At 38.9% G+C, this 19171-nt stretch overlaps 2 protein-coding genes across 2 annotated transcripts; one reads left to right on the top strand and one right to left on the bottom strand.

Annotated features, from left to right (window-relative positions):
* Window positions 1-7007: 7007 nt before the first annotated feature.
* On the bottom strand, window positions 7008-8736 carry HRG_00467 (sodium/hydrogen exchanger family domain-containing protein; the record flags this gene model as incomplete). Its single annotated transcript, XM_044858938.1, has 4 exons — window positions 7008-7995; window positions 8067-8238; window positions 8302-8634; window positions 8688-8736. The coding sequence occupies 4 exons, from the start codon at window positions 8734-8736 to the stop codon at window positions 7008-7010; spliced, it is 1542 nt and encodes a 513-aa protein (XP_044725338.1).
* Window positions 8737-10509: 1773 nt separating this feature from the next.
* Window positions 10510-12566, top strand: HRG_00466 (sodium/hydrogen exchanger family domain-containing protein; the record flags this gene model as incomplete). The annotated part of the gene is made up of 7 exons (XM_044858937.1): window positions 10510-10558; window positions 10622-10690; window positions 10746-10852; window positions 11004-11385; window positions 11473-11599; window positions 11660-11865; window positions 11929-12566. The coding sequence occupies 7 exons, from the start codon at window positions 10510-10512 to the stop codon at window positions 12564-12566; spliced, it is 1578 nt and encodes a 525-aa protein (XP_044725337.1).
* Between the last annotated feature and the right edge of the window lie 6605 nt (window positions 12567-19171).

The following is a 19171-nucleotide window of genomic DNA, read 5'->3' as shown; positions in this document are numbered from 1 at the left end:
GAAGCGTTAGATATACTTAAGAACTTACTCTTATAAGCCTTAGTACTACTTTAGTAAGACTTTAACTAGTCTATAATAGTTAAAGTAAACTATAGCGGCTAAGCGCTTAAAGGAACGCTTTCTTAAGAGGTAGATAAGCGGAAGTAACTAATAATATTCTACTCTTATAAGCTAACCTTAGTAAAGTAAAATCACGCTATTTAAAATAAAGAGATACTAGCGATTATTAGCTATCTTAAGTAGTAGTAAGTAAAGCTCTAAAGTTATAAGAGCTTTAAGGTTCTTATAGACTATAGGAACCTTAAGTACTTTATAACTAATTAGTTTAAGAGGATAGTATAGTAGTAAAAGCGCTTAGTTTTAAGGTATATAAGTAAAAGCGGAATTTTAGGAAATTAAGGAATTATATAAGACTATATAATAGAGGGGAAGAAGGAGTATAAGGTATTATTTTCAACGGAATTTATTAGTAGTATATTAGTATATAGAAGAGGTATTAAAGTTAATAACTCTCTCTTTATTTACTAGCGGATATACTATCTTATATAGAAAATTATAGCTAAATAAAAGAACCTTTTAGGACTAGATCTAAGCTACCGTATAGCCCTAAGACTTAGGAATTCCGTAATACCTTAAGTATATCTAGAAGCGTCTTAGTTCTACTAATATTCGTATTTAAAGGAGGTTAGTCGTGCTAGTATTCTTAAGAGGTCTTAGCTAGTATTCTAAGCTAGCTCTATTCCTTCGATTCCCGATTATACGATAACCGGCAACCTATTTAATGCATAATAACATAAAAAATAATAAGCGATTCTTACTCTATAGGATAGGATTTTATCTATAATTAATATACTACTTATTAGCTTATATAATTAGGAGAGTATATTATAGCTGCTTTATTTATAATAGAAAAACACCGTTCCTTATACTTAGTAAACCCGCTTCTTTTATAAGGTTATAGGTTTAAATCCCGCTCCCCCCCTTAGCTTATCTAGCTGCTTTACCGCTAGCCTTAATAGGCTAGTACTAATAGTCCCTACTTATAGCGGGTTAGAAATAGCCCCTAGGCTATATAATAAAATAGCCTTTAGGCTATATAATAATAAGCTACTATAGCTATAATGCTATAATACCTCTTAACCTTAGTAACTACTTTAATCCTTATTATAGGAAAAAAAATAAAGGGGGCCTAGGAGCCTAGTAATAAGGGGAAAAGAATATAGCGTAGGACTAACTAAACTAACCTTTCCTTTATTATCTTTATATTTATATAAAGAAAAATCCTCCTTAATTAGTTATAGGCTATAAGGTTATATAATTAGCTAGGACTATTAGTAAGGGGTCTTCCCTTTACTAGCCTTACTATAGTCCTAGAGGCTATATATAAGTAATAATATTAAAAAAAAAGCCCTTAGTACCTCTTAAAGTAGTAAGCTTATTAAACGGAGTACCTTTTATACTTTAACTTCTTAATTAAGTACTAGCTAAGGTAGAACTCTATAGTTCTATATATACTTTTTTTAAGGGATTAAAACTAGCTAATAAGAGCGGATATCGAGGCCTAGGATCTATAGCTTATCCTATAAGAAGCGCTATAGACTTATATAAGAGCTTCCTTAGTAAAAGGAGGCATAGTACTAATAAATAAGCTTCCTTTTATACCTTTACCTTAGTTTAGTAAGGAGGGATAGACCGGCCTAAGGGTATATATAGCGCGGGTATTTTAAGATAAGGTCCTTTAATACTTATAAAATAAGATATTATTTTTAAACCGTACTTATAAGAGTATACGCTATACTATTAAGTTTAGTGCTTAACGCTTAGATTTAAATCTAAAGCTAAAGGTATAAGTAGCTAACTATTATATTAGCCTATAAGGGTATCTATATTAGTAGGGGAGACTATAGGTACTAAGCGCGCTATATATTATAAAAGCTAAGGAAAGGGATAGACTACTAAAGCTAAATTAATAAAATAAGCTTTAAGGGCAGCTAGTTTAACTTATATATAACTTTAGTATTATAAGCTACCTAGGTTAGTAAGGTATAGTAGTAAGCCTTATAAGGGATTTTTACTAGCCCCTCTTATAGTACTATATTTACTACTTCCTTTATAACTATAATATCTATAGCTATACTAATATTTAAAGGGTATAGCTTAAGGGGCTACTTAAGTAGCTTTTAGTACTTAACCGGTTTTATATATATATATAGATAGACTTTATAATAGACCTTCCGCTTATAAAAAGCAATAACTACTATATATAAGTAATTAAGGACTAGCTTAGTAAATTAATAGTACTAAAGCTAATACTATTTATAAATATAAAAGCTTATATAAAGCGCTTCCTCTAGTACTAGGCCCGCTTATATAGCTAGCTAACCTTTATTATAAGTAATAAAGGATTAAACTAAACTAGCTGCTTTTAATAGTACTTATACTAGCTATTTTAAATTATATAGCTACTTAGTATAGCCTATTACTTATAGACTAATAAGGGACTTAAGAGGGTTAACTAAGAAGTATAAGTATACTTATAGGTAGTAATAGCTTATAACTAAGCGGACTAATACTAGTAGCTCCCTATAGCTTAGCCTATATTAAATAGTAGACTATAGACCTCTATTAAGATAGCCCCCTTCTTTACTATATATAGCTTTAAGCTGCCCTCCTTAATCCTATTTACTATAAATATAGTAGTAGAATAATATAGTAGTTTATTATTAAAAAGCCGCGCCTTTATATTTATATAAAAGCTATAGGAAACTATAAAATACTATTAATCTATAATAGCTACCTTAGTATAAGATTAAGAGCGGTATACTAATAAGACTAGGGCCCTAGCGGATAGGTTTATAGTAAGAGATAAGGTATAGCTTAACCTTTATAACTATAGGTTAACGCGGCCGAAAAAAAAGCTAGACTAGCTATATATAAAGTTTATAGTATAAAGGGTTATTAGCCTATAAGTAGGTAGTTAAGCTTAATAGTCTTTTAATAAAGGTCTATAATAAGATTAATATTAACCTTCTTTACTAAGCTTCCTTTAACCTATTACTTAGATAAAAAGTATTAGACGCTTAACCGCTTACTATTAAAGTAAAGAGAGATAATAAATTTAAAGTTAAGGAGATATAAGCTATACGCTAAAAAAAGGTTAGTTAAGGGAAACGCTAAGAGGTCTTTATAAAGTAATATAGGTACCTTAACTTAATATAAGAACCTATATATAAGTTTATAAGGGCTATAGCCCTTAATAAGTTTAAGGCCTTTTATAAATTAATAAATAAGAATAATAGATTAATAGACTATTAGTAGTAGCTTAAGCTAAGACTATAAAGTAAGTAAAGTAAAAGAGGTAGTTATAGTAATATAAGTATAATAGTATAAGTAAAGATAAAAATAACGTTTATTATAAAGTAAAGCCTTTAAACTACTTAAGCTTATTTCTTATTATTATTATTATTATCGTTATCTTTATTAGCCTCCTTCTTTATATTAATAGTAGCGGCGCTCTCTAAAGCGCTAATACGGCCCTCTAAGCCTATAAGCTAGTTAGTAGTAGCGGCGGCTCTAAAGGTAAAGGGGCGGCGGCTAGTATTAGCGGTAGTAGTAGGGGTAGTAATAATAGTAGAGGCGGGCATAGCTAAAGGGACCGCTAATAAGGTAATAAAAGTAGTATCCCTAGCACCGGGTATATTAAAAGTAAAAGTAAGGGAGTAAAAGAGTAAGGACTTACTTAAGTATAAGGCCTTATTACTTAAGGGCGCGGAGGTTATAGTATATAGTAGCGGCGGCGGTAAGGCGCTTCTTAGTAGCCCCCTATACCTACCTATACGCGCTAGCCTTTTAAGCTAACGCTATAGCGAGTAGGATAGGAGGCGCCGCCTTATAAGCGCGGCTAGCACGCGCGTACTAGTAGTAGCTACCGCCGCGGTAGCGCTTAACTTAGTTATAGTAGTTAAGCTCTTATAATATATAATATATATAGGGGGCTAAGCGGGTAGCGCTAGCTTATACTTAGCGCTTATACTTTAAGAAGTTAGCGGAAAATATCTATTACGCTTACTTAACTACGGACTTATAAGGGTAGTAGAGATAGAGGTAAGGGCTAAAGGGCTAGGCGTTATAGGTAGCGGTAGGAACGGCGTCGTTACCTTAAAGAGTAATATAAGGGTAGCTAGCGCTAGCGTAGTAGAAGTAGTAGCGGTAGCGGTAGGCGCGGTAGTAAGGGTATAGGTAGGAGCGGCGGTAGTAGTAGAGCCGTTATTAGCCGCCGCTAGTATAGCGTTAATAAATACCTCTATACGCTCTAAGAAGGAGGAGGTAAGGGAGGGGGAGGTAGATATATTTATTATAGAAGTTAGTATAATAAAATATAGCCTCCTACTTTATAAGGCGAGGAACTTACTAGTTAAAGTTATTATTATTATTAAGGCTATTATTACTATTATAACTATTACTATAAGTATATATTAATAGGACGGCCTATATAGCTAAGAACGAACTAAAGCCTTAGGTAGAGCGGAACTTACCTATTACTACTACTATTATTATAGTTAAAGAAAAGAGAGAAGGAAGGAAAGAAAGGAAAGAGGGATACCGCTTTATATACCCCTTAGTAAAGGAGGTTACTTAAGGCTATAGGGATAGGTAACTTAAAGCTTATATAGGCCTAGGCTAGCCGCCGGCCGCCTAAGGGTATATATAATAGGTTATGCCCTTATTTAAACGGCCGGCTAGCTAATAGGTATAGAGCTAGGTTCTAGCTACCTAGGCTAATAAGCATAGGGATAATAGGGCTAGTAGGGCTAGTATAATTAATAGGAAAGGGTAAGGTAGAGCTAGCGGTATAAGGAGCCTAAGGCTTAATTATATAGAAGTTATTAATAAGGTAGCGCCGCGCTACGCTAAAAAGGAAGGCATTATATAAGAGTCTTTAACTATTATAAGTTATAGGCTTAGGCTATAGCCTAAGCTATATAGTTATATATAGAGGGCTAGATCCTATATATATATATATAAGCTAACCGTATATAAAAGAGCTCTATATAGCTTATTAATATTATCTTATAAATAGCACTTATATTTATACCTCTACTTACTTTATAATAAAGGCCCTTACTTAAGGGACCCCTTTAGTTTTTATTAGCTACTTATAAAGAAAGGTCTAGTAGGCTACTTAAGACTATTAAAAGGGCCTTTAAGATACCGAAGTAGCTAAAGGCCCTAAGGCTAAGGGCCTAAGTAAGTACTATATATTTATTTAAAAGACCCCCCGCTTAGCCCTTAGCCTAGAAAGGGACCTTATAAAGAGGCCTAGGCTAACCCTCTTAGCCTTTTACTAGCTCCTTTTTAAGGCTAGCTTCTTATTTTCCTTCTTAAAAAGGACTAATAAGGTAGACCGAGACGACTACCGCTATAGCTAAGGAAGTTATACGGCTAAGCACCTTATCCTAAGGTGCCCAAACTATAAGAAGGAAAGAGAGGTCCTTTACTAGACCTCTAAGAGATAAAAGGAGGCCCTTAGCCTACCTCTTCTCTATAGCTTTAAAGAAGGAAGGGAAGCCCTTTTAACCTTCTTAGCTAAGATAGAGATAGGGATAGCTAAGTAGCTTAAAAAGGAGTAACCTAGGGGCCTTAGGGCCCTTAGGGGGGGAAAGCACCGCGTAGGACAAACTAAACTAACCTTTCCTTTATCTTTGCCTTTATAGCTACCCTTTCCCTAATTAGTTATAAGCCCCTAGGCTCTATAGCTAGCTAGGACTACTAATAAGGGCCTAGGCCCCTACTAGCCTCGCTATAGCCCTAGAGGCTATATATAAGTAATAATATATAAAAAAAAGAAGCGGAAGGCTTTTAAGGAAGATAAAATATAGTTAGGACTATAGTAGTAGCCTACCTAGGATTATATATTAGTGGATTTTCCTTTAAACTAAAAAATAGCACTTATGCCTATTTAGGCTATAGTCGAGGCGCGATGGCTTTAACCTATGCTTAGCGCGATAATCCCTGCAATATGTCTGTTTCGACCTACGCCGCCTCCCGGCAGCCTTCCCGGTAAACACGGGTTGGGCCATCCAGGCATCGGATGTGGCCACGCGCGAACTACTGACCAGCAACGTCGTCAGGCTCAACAGGTGACCGATGCACCGTATCCACCCACCACTTTACCTTGACTAAATATCGCCTTCCTATAAGCTACAGGGAAGGGGGCGGTTCGATATATGGTATATAGCTAGATCGGGCCTGCCAGGAAGCGTTTTAAATAACTGGTTGGCCGCTGCAGGCGAAAGAGTGTTCTACGGGATCCCCCTGGGAAAGTCGAATTGCAGGTATACGATGTGCAGCCTTCGGGCTGGATATTCAGCGTTAAGCCCATTGCCTTGGCAACGTAACGGGTGTTCGAAGTATTTTAGTAAGTAGCGAGAGTGGTGGCCCACCGTCAAATCACCACCATTGCAGACATGCGGAAGGGACTAGAGTTTCCAAAACCTCACCGGTTCCGGGATAAAGATGTCCACTTCTCAGATCTACCATCAGCCGTAGAAAGCACGAATACAGCAAGTCACAAGCGCAAATTATCCTCTAATAATACGTCTGACAACACGTCTGGATCCAAGAGGCGGCGGTCTAACAGGCAGAACTTAAGGCTAGCCAGTGATTTTAACGGGTATCTATCGATCGGCAAGACCAAACCAAGCTTGTATACTTCTAGGGGCGAGGATCCGTTTAAGAACAGGATCTATTCTTGCCTTGTCGTCTCACCAGCCGGCCGTGTCATCAGCGACTTCAAGTCGATCAGGGAACTGCCAGAGTCGCTCCGGATATCCTCCGGTTTCTACGGCTTACCTCCGATATGTTGTGTCGTCACCTCGCGCGGAAGAAGTGGTACAGCAGCTTTAAGTCTATATGCTTGGACCGAGTGCAAACCACGTCGCAGCCAGTACAACCCTCTTAGGATTGAACAGGAGACGTTTGAGTTATATCTTCTATGCCTTTGGGGCCTATACCTCCTCAACATGCTCGCTGCTCTGTGTCGTCTGTGAAACCGAACTCGGCAGCTGGCTCATGCGGCGGCTATATCTCCGGTCCAACCACCGGCGCTTGGGCGATTCGTCGGTTTCGGTGTCGGGTTGGCCCGCGGCCACTCGATGCTCCTGAATCCCCCATCTCGGGTCCGTGGTAATGGTCTGCCCGTGGTACTTGAGAAGAAAGCCAACGCACACAGGGCCCAGGATGGTATTGAGCACGATGGCCCATGCGGCCGTGACAAATGCGTCCTTGGACATAAAATCAGTCTCGTTGAGGCCGATTTGGATGATGAGCAGGCCGATCTCGCCTCTCGCGACCATGGCCATGCCAAGGAGCGTCGCAGGCCGCCAGGTCGCCTTGGCCAGCGACACCTCCTTTTCCCGTGGCTGCCGAGCCGCCACCTCCCACACGGGCACGACGGCGCCGACGACGGCCTTGCCCAAGACCATGAGGATGCTGAAGACGAGGCCCTTCCAGACGGCCTCGCCGGTCCAGAGGGACTTAAAGGGAATGGCGAAGCCGATGCTGGCGAAGAACATAGGCTCGAGGATGTACGTCTGGGCGCCAAGGACGTATTTTTCAAACGTGTGCGTAAAGTTGGGCGTCTTGCCCGGGGCCGTCTCGCCGTGCTCGCGGCTGAGAACCATAAACGGGGCGTCGGGATGGATGCAGGGAAGGCTGGAGAGGAACGTGCCGGCCAGAAAGGAGCCGTACAGCACCGAGGCGCCGGCAAAGGCGGAAATAGAGATGAAGGTGCACAGCACCAGCACCATCAGGACGATGTTAGACACGTGCTTAAAGCGCACAAAGTGGTGTTCGACGTATCGCCGGAACAGGGGGCCTAGGACAAACTTGGCGAGTAGTGGCGAGGCGACTCCCATGGCGACGCTGGCCACGATGGGGCGGCCGATCAGCCAGCCGATATTTATGGAGCCGCTCGATCCGAGATTGCGGATGATGCTGTAGGTCCCCCGTGTTAGCAGCTGTCGTGTACATGCATGCATGCTCGCCACGGGCCGACGGCTACATGCCTTGCCATGATCAGGCCCGAGACGTCATCGAAGACGGCGGCGCTAATGAGGATGGTGCCAATGCGCGTCTGGGAGAAGTCGGTTCCCTTGACGGCGCGGCCAATGACGACAAACGTGGTGCCCAGCGACGTGGTCGAGAGGGCGGCGCCTATGATAAAGGTCTCGACGGCATCTGCGCCACGCATGGCCGTCAGTCGACGTTGGCGCAACATGGCCAGAGAGGGGAGCACCGTACTGTATCCAAAGCCCGCATACAAGAGGCCGTAGCAAAGGCCGATGGGCGTCAGGACCCCGATGGTGGCGGCTGCCAACGACGGCACAAAGTTCTTCTTGAGGAGGTCGAGCCGCACCGTCAGGCCGCCGCCGAAGATGATGAGGATCAGGCCGATGTAGCCTAGGTCGACAAACGACTTTTGCCATTCCTGCGGCAGGATGTTGCCGACGGGCCTCCCGTATAGCAGACCGACGATGATCTGTCCGATCAGGCCAGCCTTGAAGATCTTGCCGGATGCCCACTGCGCCAGGGAGAGGAAGAAGAAGAAGGAAATCAGAATCAGCAGCTGGATAACTGCGCCAAGTCGGTCAGCCAGGCACCGGTTGTCCGTCATCGACAAGACCTACTCCCAGGTTCGTGATACTGCAGGAAGCTGTCATCAGATTCGCCTGCCATGGCGGATATTATTTGATGGGAGACGCTCTGCCCTGCAAAGCCTCGGGGGTCCTCGGCGAAGCAACGACGCCGACTTGCGCTGTTGCTGATAGAGGTTGGATGGTATTGACAGCCTGCTGCCTCGCAGTCGACGACGAGTCCATGGATGTATATACTCGAGCATTGAGGCACGGTATCCGTGCTCCTTCACGCAACTCTGCACCATGGCGCTTTGCTTAGTGTATAGCGCAGGGCTGCAGCAGGCTCGGGGACGCCTCGCGAGGGCCAAGATGAACGTTTGTAGTGTGTTTCATCGCCAGAGGCCAGACTTCGGGCCCCGCGTGGATCTCTCGGGCAAGAGGCTTGATCTAATAATAGAGCCGGCTGTTAATTGTTGCGTAAGGACTTTCTCATCCGGGAATGCCCACGCACATGCACATACAGGTAGTCTTCGAACCAGTCTCGTCGTAGCTAGGACGAGGAAGTCGATACATGCAACAAAGCTAATCGAACGGCTTGGCGAGAATTACCTTGGCCGAATGTACATACTAGTCATAACATGCATGTACTTTGTCTTATTAGAGTAGAGGACAGTGGGCGTTTCCGATTCGGACAGAGACGTCAACCAACTCACCACATCTGGGACAGCCGCCGCAACACCTCTTCATGGATTCTGGCGTTAAAAAGACGTCGGCCCGTCCAATGACCATCATCTGCGCATCGTGTTTACAATTGCTGGCCTACCTAGTACCTACCCCTCGTTGGTCTCGACCACGCACAGGCGTATGCCAAGAGTTTACGGGGAGACATTCCAAATTGTAATACGCGCCAAGAAGCGCGCCCCTGGCTGAAAATAGATGAGTGGATAGGTATTGAAGTATGGTGAAATACTAGGCGGCTAATCGCCTCCCTTGGACAAGACAGCACGGCTCTTGGCCCGTCCAATGGCTATGATCTGCATCGCCGCCGTAATTATTGTTATTGACTAACCCCTTATCGGTCCCGACCACACCCAGACATATGTCAAGAGTTTACCAGGGAGATTTTCAAATGTAATACGCGCCAAGAAGAGCGCCCCTAGCTCAACATAGACGAGTGGCAAGGTAGCAAAGGTACTGGACGACCAATGTCGCCTCCCTCGGACAAGAGAGCGCCAAGAAAACAAAACATCAAGAGCCGTGGTTAATGACGAGCGTGGCTGGTGGCAAGCATCTCGTGTGGCCATTGATGCTCCAACGTCCCCGTCTACAGTGAACCTTGCCCCCCGCATGTTTCGTCGGGCTCATGCGACTGCAGGAACCCCCCTTCGGGCTCCACACGCTATACCGCAGCGCTTTCCCTCCACCTCCATCCAACAGGCAGACATTCGACGTTTTACGTCTGGCGGCTCTAAAAAGAAACACTACATAAAGCGTCTCTTGGCCATTCCCCCTTTAAATTCCTTTTGCTTCCCGAGGCTGTTACTTATTGTGTCCCTGTTCACATCATTTACGTTGTTTTTCGCCAGTCAAGCCCAATTACGTCGAGTCTTGCGTCTTTTGCTGTGTTCCTCGCTCGGCCTATCGAAGGCTTGCTTGTCTTCTACTCCGCTCGTTGCCATCGTCTTCCGAGAATGGGCCGAAAATCGTGTTAGCAAACAACCCCCCCAGCCTGGTTGCAAGGCAACCAAACTTGGCCACCAAACTCCAGTCCTGTCGTCACCTTGCAGGTCAAGGTCACTCGATTGCGATTCCTTCCGCCCTACCGCTGCCTGCTTAGCAACCCGAGACCCGGTTTGCTGTTCGATCCGCCAATATGCCGAGTCTCGACGTCTCCGAGCTCAATATTGTCCTGGCCATCTTGGGTAAACTAGCCCCAACTCGCAAACACAGTTTCCGTCTTCTATGGCAACTAACTTCGAGATAAGGCACCTTTATCGTGCTCTATGGCATCATCTCGGTCAAGATCAAGCAGAGATGGTATCTTGGCGAAGCCTGTGAGTGCTTTGACGCCGCAGTTCGTCGCTGTGCTCGTTGTACTAACCATTTCAGTGCCGGCTGTCGCCATCGGCGTCGTCCTGGGCCCTATAGCTGCCAAGTTCCTCGACAGTGAGAGATGGGGCTCGGCCGAAAGGGGACAGACTTCTGAAATCACTCTAGTGAGTGGTCGCACATCTCCTGCCAAACATATGTTACCCAAGAAACATTGAAGCCAGGGCTTCCACATTGCCACCTTTCTTTCCCTTTTCCTAACCTGAGTCTATTTACGTACTTGAAGCGTAAACTAACTCATACATCTACACGTATTAGGGCGTTACCCGAGTAATGATTGGTCTTCAACTAGTCATCGCCGGCTACCAGCTCCCTGCGAAGTATAACCTAACGCGGTGGAAGGAAATGACCATCTGTCTACTCCCGGTTATGACCATTATGTGGCTCTGCACGACCCTCTGCATAATGGCTACAGTGCCTAAGCTTACTCTGCTGGCTGCCCTCGTCATCGGCTCATGCGTTACTTGCACCGACCCTATCCTTTCGCAGGCTATCGCCAAAGGCCCCTTCGCCGATAAGTACGTTGCACGTCCTCTTCGTGAGCTTATCTCGTCCGAGGCCGGTGCGAACGACGGGTTCGGCTTCCCGTTTCTTATGCTCGCCGTCTACCTTATCCGTTATGCCGACATTCCTAGGGCGGGTAAGCAGAAGGAGGGTGTTATCGCTGCCGCCGGCGAGGCCGTTCGTATGCTTTTTGCCCGCGAAGAAGAAGTTGGCCGTCTCGGAGGCGGCGTCGGTGTGGCTATGAAGAACTGGTTCCTTGAAACCTGGCTCTACATTGTTCTTCTGTCCGTCTTATATGGCGCAGTCGTCGGCTACGGCTCATGCAAGGCTATTAAGTTTGCTCTCCGGAGGTAAGTCTATTCTACTTTAGAACGCCGTCCCTCGCTATACCAAGCTAACTTTTGTTATAGAAAATGGATCGATGGAGAATCATATCTCCTATTCCCAGCTGCTCTAGGCATGTTCCTTGTGGGCACCTGCGGCGCCATCGGAACAGACGACCTCTTGGCCTGCTTTGTTGCCGGCAATGCCCTTAACTGGGATGGCAGATATCTCGAGGAGACGGAAAACCGCCACGACGAAGTCAACTCTTGTATCGACGTTTTGCTTAACTTTGGTGGTTTTATGTATATTGGAACAATTATTCCCTGGTCTAAGTTTAACGACCCTAACGGTACAGGTCTTACCTACGGTCGCCTATTTCTCTTAGGCTTCATGGTATTGATTTTCCGCCGTATCCCTTCTATTCTTATCACCTATAAGCTTATGCCAGATGTTGTTAAGAACTGGAAGGAAGCATTGTTTATGGGATACTTTGGGCCCATCGGCGCCGGCGCTGTCTTCTACCTCGAGCATACCCGCCACCTATTTCCCAAGCCGGGAGAGGGCGATAGGGAGGAGACGGAATTGATGAGGGCTATTGGGCCCGTGGTATACTGGCTTGTTCTCTTTTCTATCGTCTTTCACGGCCTCTCTATTCCGGCCTTAAACCTGATCTACTCATACATGGGAGTTAAGCCGATTCGAGACGACGCCGTCGAAATCCGCCGCGTTTCGATGCGGGTGGCAACGCCTACTAACGCGGTCCCCGGCGACAGAAGTACTTTTATCGCCTACAACCGCTTCAGCAGGCCTATCTTTGATCCATCCACGCTCCCAGTGACGAAGGAATCATTCGAATCGATGGATAACGACTGGTCAGGCAACAACTATCTAAAGGATGCAAAAGGTTTCCCTCCCGAGAACGAGTACAAGTGGAAGCTTAACCCATCGACAAACCCTGACAAGGGCGGACCGAGGATTCGATACGCGGAGTAGACACCTCAGTTCGGCTGGTTCTTGAATCAATGGCTGCCGAAGGATCCGAGCTCTTGGACACTGGGAAACAGGCATGGCAGACTGGTGGAAAGGACAATCATGGCTGGGCGCACCCTGTGAATTGAAGGGAGGCAGCCACAGAGTAGGAAGCTGAATGACGGAGTGGTACGACGGCGCAGCCGGAGGATCCACCGCCGTTCTCATACATATTTCTTCATACGTGCGGCGGCTTCTATTCCAGTCGAGCTGTGGCGAGCCCCGAGGGGAATCTTGCGTTGTGGTTGGGAGTTATGCATTTACGGTGGTTGTTTGGTGTTGTTGGCCGTGGCGAAGTGGTAGAACTGAAGACATGTAGAAGGGAAGGGTATAGAAATAACAAACTTGAAGTCGCTCGTTAACCTTTTAACTCGATATACTTTTTTATCGGCAATAACTATACGCGCCGAACCACTCTGCTACGGACGCCGCCTTACGGACGCCGTGTGGCTGGCTGACCCCTTAAATCTAGCATAGATACATTCTACTACTATGCACTATGCCCCTTCTAGTGCATAGCTAGTTTTAGAACTTTTCGTTCTAACTATTACTTCCCTAGCTATTCTTCTAGCTAGAAAAAGGCAGTTATCTATAGTTATCCTAGAATTTTACATCTTCTTTATTTTAATAATACTATACTTACCCCCCTATCTACTTACCCCCCCCCCCTTTATACTCTATAAAAGTATTATCGCTCTATATAAATTAAACTAACATTGCTTATATAGAATCTACTTATTTTTTAAGCTTTTAATATATAGTTATTTTTATATTATTACTTATATATAGCCTCTATAGCTATAGTAAGGCTAATAAGGGCCTAGGTATTATAACTACGGTTAGCGGGCCGTAGGAGAGCCGGCCACGTTTACGTGATAAGGCGGCTCGGAATAATAGTTAGGACGAGAAGTCACTTAGGCTTAGCTTACTTAGAGCGTACGTAAGCTAAGTAAGCCTTATATAGATAGATTACTACTAAGGAGCATAGCTTACGAGTAAGCTATAGTAAGCTACGAAGGGGATCACGGCTAGGACCGTAATCTAAGGATAGTCTCTACGGGTATATATAGCTACCTACTTTTACTTCTTTAGATAGATAGCTCGATAGCTTTTAATATAGATCTTTATTACGATTCTATCTCTAATACTAATTACTTAGTTATAGTCTATAGTCTATAACCTCTAACTTATTACTAACGTAATATACTTATTATTACTTAGACCACGCCCTATTATATCTACTAATATAAACCCCTCGATAGGTTTATCCTTTAAGAATAATACTAGTTATTATACGTTAAAAGCTCTTATTTAATATAATACCGCGTTACTTTAAGTAATATCGTAACTATTAATATACTTATATAGTAAACTAGATTAACTAACTCTAAAGCTACTATATCGCCTTAGGATATAATATACGAGATTATTACCTTTTAATATAAGGTATAGTTACTTAGGAATAAAGGAGGCAATAGATAAGTTAGGGACCTCGGAGAAGTAGTTAAACTAAAATAGCTAGGACTATTTAATAGTACTTATAGCACGCTTCGAGACTTTCTTACCTAACTTAAGGCCTACTACCGGTTTTACCCTACTAAACTCTTAGACCTAGTCGAAAAGGTACTCTACGTAGGAAATTATTTATCTAGAATAGTACTTACTTAGTTTAGACCTAATATAAGGGATTTTCTCGATAACTAACTAGCGCGATAAGGTAATAAGATAGATAAAGTCTTTACTAGTTTCTAAGGATTTAAAGAAGCTATTATAAAGGTATTTAGAATAACTAACGAGTAACGAGAAGCTAAATAGAAACTTTAAGAACTCTAATAAAGGATCTTAATATCGGATTATACTATAAAGTTCTATTAAGTTACTATAAGAATATACCCTTATATTCCTATTTTACTATTATAAAGAAATAATAGGCATAGGGAGGCTTTATAGAATAAGCTAGTAAAAAGAGGCTCTATAATATAGTCTAAGGGAATAACCCTTAAAAGACAAAGACCTCTACTAGATAACTATACCTTCCTCTAGGAAAAGCGGGTTAGGATAAGCCTATCCTTATAAACAAAAATATGCATAAAATGCATAAGTCAATTACGAGTAGAACGGATACCCTATTGCCTATTTTGGCCTAGCGGTTCCGAAGATATCCGCGATACGAGAATAGGTAGGGCATAGAACATTCTAGTTAAATCTACTACTCATGCTAGAACCCATAGTCTTACGTTAACCATCACGCCATAATTAGACCGCCTACTAAGTTAGGAAGATATACTATAGATAGAGCTTTTTAAGCACTATAGAATGTGCTAGAAAGCTAACTAATTAGTCTACTAGTAGGCGACCAATGGTCTATAAAAGACGAAGGATTTCCCTAGGAGTAGTAGATAGAATAAGCAAGTTCGTAAGTATCTTTTACAACGCTATTCTTTTAATATATTATTTAGCCCCTTATATGCTCGTTATAAATTCCGGACGAAATCCTACCCTATACTCCTTCGACCGATCTTTCCGCTTACGTTATCGATTACCCGATTCTACGCTTATTACTTATACCTTCTTATAGTTACCTTAAAGCTTAATTAAGATAATAAACCCCTTATATTACGATTCTACGATAGGCTTAAAGAAGAAGTTAAGGATAAGCTCTATAAGGAAAATCGACTTAATAACCTCTCGGACTATATTACTATAGTAGTACGAATTAATAATAGATAGTATATATAACGCTAAGAAAAGAAATAAAGAAGAGGAAACTAGAACCCTTCTTATAAGAATAACTTTAACTAACGAGCTAATTATAAAAAGAAGCGCGAAACTCCTATTACTTATACTTATATAACTAACCTAGGTAGGATAGACCTAAATATAATATAAAAAAGTAAAAGAAAGTATTTTAACTATAGGAAACTTAGATATTACTTTAAAGAATATAATAACCTTATAAGGAGAAGAAAACCTACTAAGTACTAGCCCTAGAAGGTAAGAAATACTTAAACGCTATTAATAGATAAGAACTAAAGTATAAACTCCTTAGTTAGACTATATATTATAATAACGAATATATAGTATACTTAAGTAATAAGAATAGTACTAGATAGTTCTTAAAGCTATTAAAGAAGACCCTTATAATAATATAATAAAGGGATCCTAAAATATAGAAATAAGTTAAATTTATAGAACCGGAATACCCCTATCTTAAAGGAGTCTCTTAAGACTAAATTAAAAAGAATAGTAAATAATTCTAAGAAGATATATAAAATAAAAATCGATAATAATAATAAGCAGTCTATAAATAATATAATAAAGAAGGTATAGATATAGCCCTTATACTTATAAAACTTAGATAATAACTTAAAGAGGACTAATAAAGTATCGACGATATAAGCTCTAAAAAATAAGAAATACCTAGAGAAATAGAAGATAAGAACGAACTTATACTACTACCCTTATTACTAAGGGGAAATACTACGATTAAAGAATACGCTTTATACTTCGAAGAATTTAAAGAAATACTTAAAATTAGAACCTAATAAATACCTTAAATTCTTATAGAAAACTAATAAGGTATATTAATTCGATATTAACTAGTACTATATAAAGGAGACTACGCTATAGCTATTACTATAGTCGATACCTTTATAGCTCTATAATAGGAATAGTAACTATAAGGAGAATTTAAAGATAATCTATAAATACTACTTACTTATAAGTACTATAAGTAAATTTTATATATATTCTATATCTACTTAGATTATATAATATACTTCTAGATAAAGGTATAATATAATACCTTCTTAGTTAGGTTCGAAGGATAAGTACTTTTAAAACCCTACCTAAGTATAAAACTAAACTACTAGAAAATCGATTAACGCTACCTAAACGACTAAGTTATATTATTAGAACCTAATTACGGTATACTACTTAAATACCGCGATAATTATAGTTTATTAATAAGATATCTTTTAAAGATATATAAAATCTATAAATACGCTAAAATAAAGGAATAGTATAACGCTACTCGCTTTAAGGCATTTAAACTATTAATCTTTTAAAGACTTACGTAATAAATTAAATATAATAAAGAAGATTATAACGAATATATATACTTAAACTATAAAGTTTATAAATATAAAAAGGTATAAGTATAGTATAAATAATATAATAGTATACTAAAAGATTATTAGTAATACGTATAAAGGCTATAGGCTATATTTAACTAAGGAAGAATCGATATAGAAATATTACGCGAAAAATAAAAAGACGCTAAATAAAAACTTAACCTTTAGTATAAAAATAAATAAAATTATAAAGTATAGTATATAATTAACTATAAAGTAATATAATATAAATAATATAGCGTCGAGAAATAAGAAATCTTCGATTAGCTATAAGAAATTAGTCTCTTAAGCCCTAATATAATACTATATAATAAATATATAAAGAAACGATATTAATAATAAATTAAAGAAGAATACCTAAATAAAATAAATAAGGACTAGGTAAAAAATAAGGTATGCTATTTATAAAAGGGCTATAAACTAGTATAATACGATAAGATCTAAGGACCCTATATATAGTAATAGTAAGCTATAGTAACTAAATAGTATTAGATATTTAAATCGTAGGATATTATATATATATACTTTTAAACTATAATACGATAGGTAATTACGTTTTACTTAGAGTCGTTAATCGTTACTAACTTATATAAAGATATAAGATAGATCTATATAAACTTATAAATATCGAAGGAGAGGCCTTTAACTATAATAATAGAATTATTAATATAGAGATTAATTACCTTAATATTAATATCTAGGGCTATAATAAATAAGTTAACTTTAATATTATAGATATTAAAGAATACGACTTTATATTAAGGCTTCTATAGCTATAAGAGAGCAACTTATTAATTAACTAAAGAACTAGCTAGCTATATTAAAATAAAGATATAAGTTTCTAAGACTAGTAGATTTAAAAGAAAGTAAAGTTTTATAATAATTTAGCTACTAAATAAGATAAAAGGGATAACTATTTAAGTAAATTATTATAAGCTTTAGTAATGTAAACGAAAATAGTAACTAAACTAGCGGATATAATAAAATCGACTAATAAGACCTATATACTAACTAATATAGCTATATAACCTAGCATCTAATATAAATAGAATAAAGGATATAATATAAAGATCTAAAAAGTTATTACTACTTTAAGGAAAGACCTTAAATAAATTAATAAAGAGCTTAAGTTAAGGGAAACTAGCTCTTAAAAGAAAGAATAAAGCTTATAAGATAGAATAAAGAATATCCTATAAGAATACCGAAAATATAATAAACTCTTTAAAGAAAAACTTAAGATAGGGTTACTTAAATATAGCTAATAAGACTACGAAATTTATCTTAAGGATAGAATAACGCTAACGTTCTATAAGATCTATAACCTAAATAAAAAGCAACTATAAACGCTATACGATTACCTTAATAAGAATCTATAAAAGGTATATATATAAACGTTAATATCTAAAGTAGGCTACCTAGTTATATTTATTTTAAAGAAAAATAATAAGCTATAACTAGTTATCGACTATAAACGCTTAAACGATATTATAATAAAGGACTAAATACTATTACCGCTTATATTAAAACTACGAGATCGACTATATAGTAAAAAATAGTTTATAGCCCTTAATCTTAAAGGCGCCTATAACTTAATATATATAAAAAAGGGATATAAATAGATAATAGCCTTTAAAACGAAATTTAAACTATTCGAATATCTAGTAATACTATTTAGACTTATAAATATACTAGCTACCTTTTAACGGATAATTAATAATATCCTATATAAATACTTAGATATCTTTATAGTAGTATACCTAGATAATATCCTAATCTTCTTAGATACCTTAAAAGAATATAAGGAATATATCTATAAAGTACTCTATATACTTTAGAATATAAAGTTACTAGTTAAACTAAAGAAAAGTAAGTTCTATATATAAGAAGTAAACTTCCTTAGATATATAATCTTACTAAGAGAGATATAAATATAATAAGATAAAATTAACTTAGTTAAAGAATAGCTAATACTAAAGAACGTTAAGGACGTATAAAGTTTCCTAGGATTTATAAATTACTACCGACGATTTATTAAAGATTTTAGAAAGATTATAGTACTACTATATAACTTAATAAAGAAGGAAAAAGAATTTATATAGGATAATAAAGCTAACGAAGCTTTTAAATATATTAAAACTATAATTATATAAGAACTAGTCTTAACTACCTTTAATCTAAAACGATAAATTAAACTTAAAACCGATATATTAGACTTTACTTTAAGAGTATAAATCGGATAAAAGGATAATAAAGAAAGACTATAGCTAATTATATTCTACTTAAAGAAGCTATATAGCGTAGAACTTAATTACTTTATTTACGATAAAGAATTCCTTATAATTATTTAAGCTTTTAAGGAATTTCGATATTACTTTCTTAGAAGTAAATATAAAGTTAAGGTCTATATAGATTATAAGAATATCTTATACTTTATAA

Source organism: Hirsutella rhossiliensis (genome assembly GCF_020360975.1).
Source record: "Hirsutella rhossiliensis strain HR02 chromosome Unknown scaffold00001, whole genome shotgun sequence".
In the NCBI taxonomy this organism is placed as follows: Eukaryota; Fungi; Ascomycota; class Sordariomycetes; order Hypocreales; family Ophiocordycipitaceae; genus Hirsutella; species Hirsutella rhossiliensis.
This window is presented reverse-complemented; position numbering and strand designations above follow the sequence as displayed.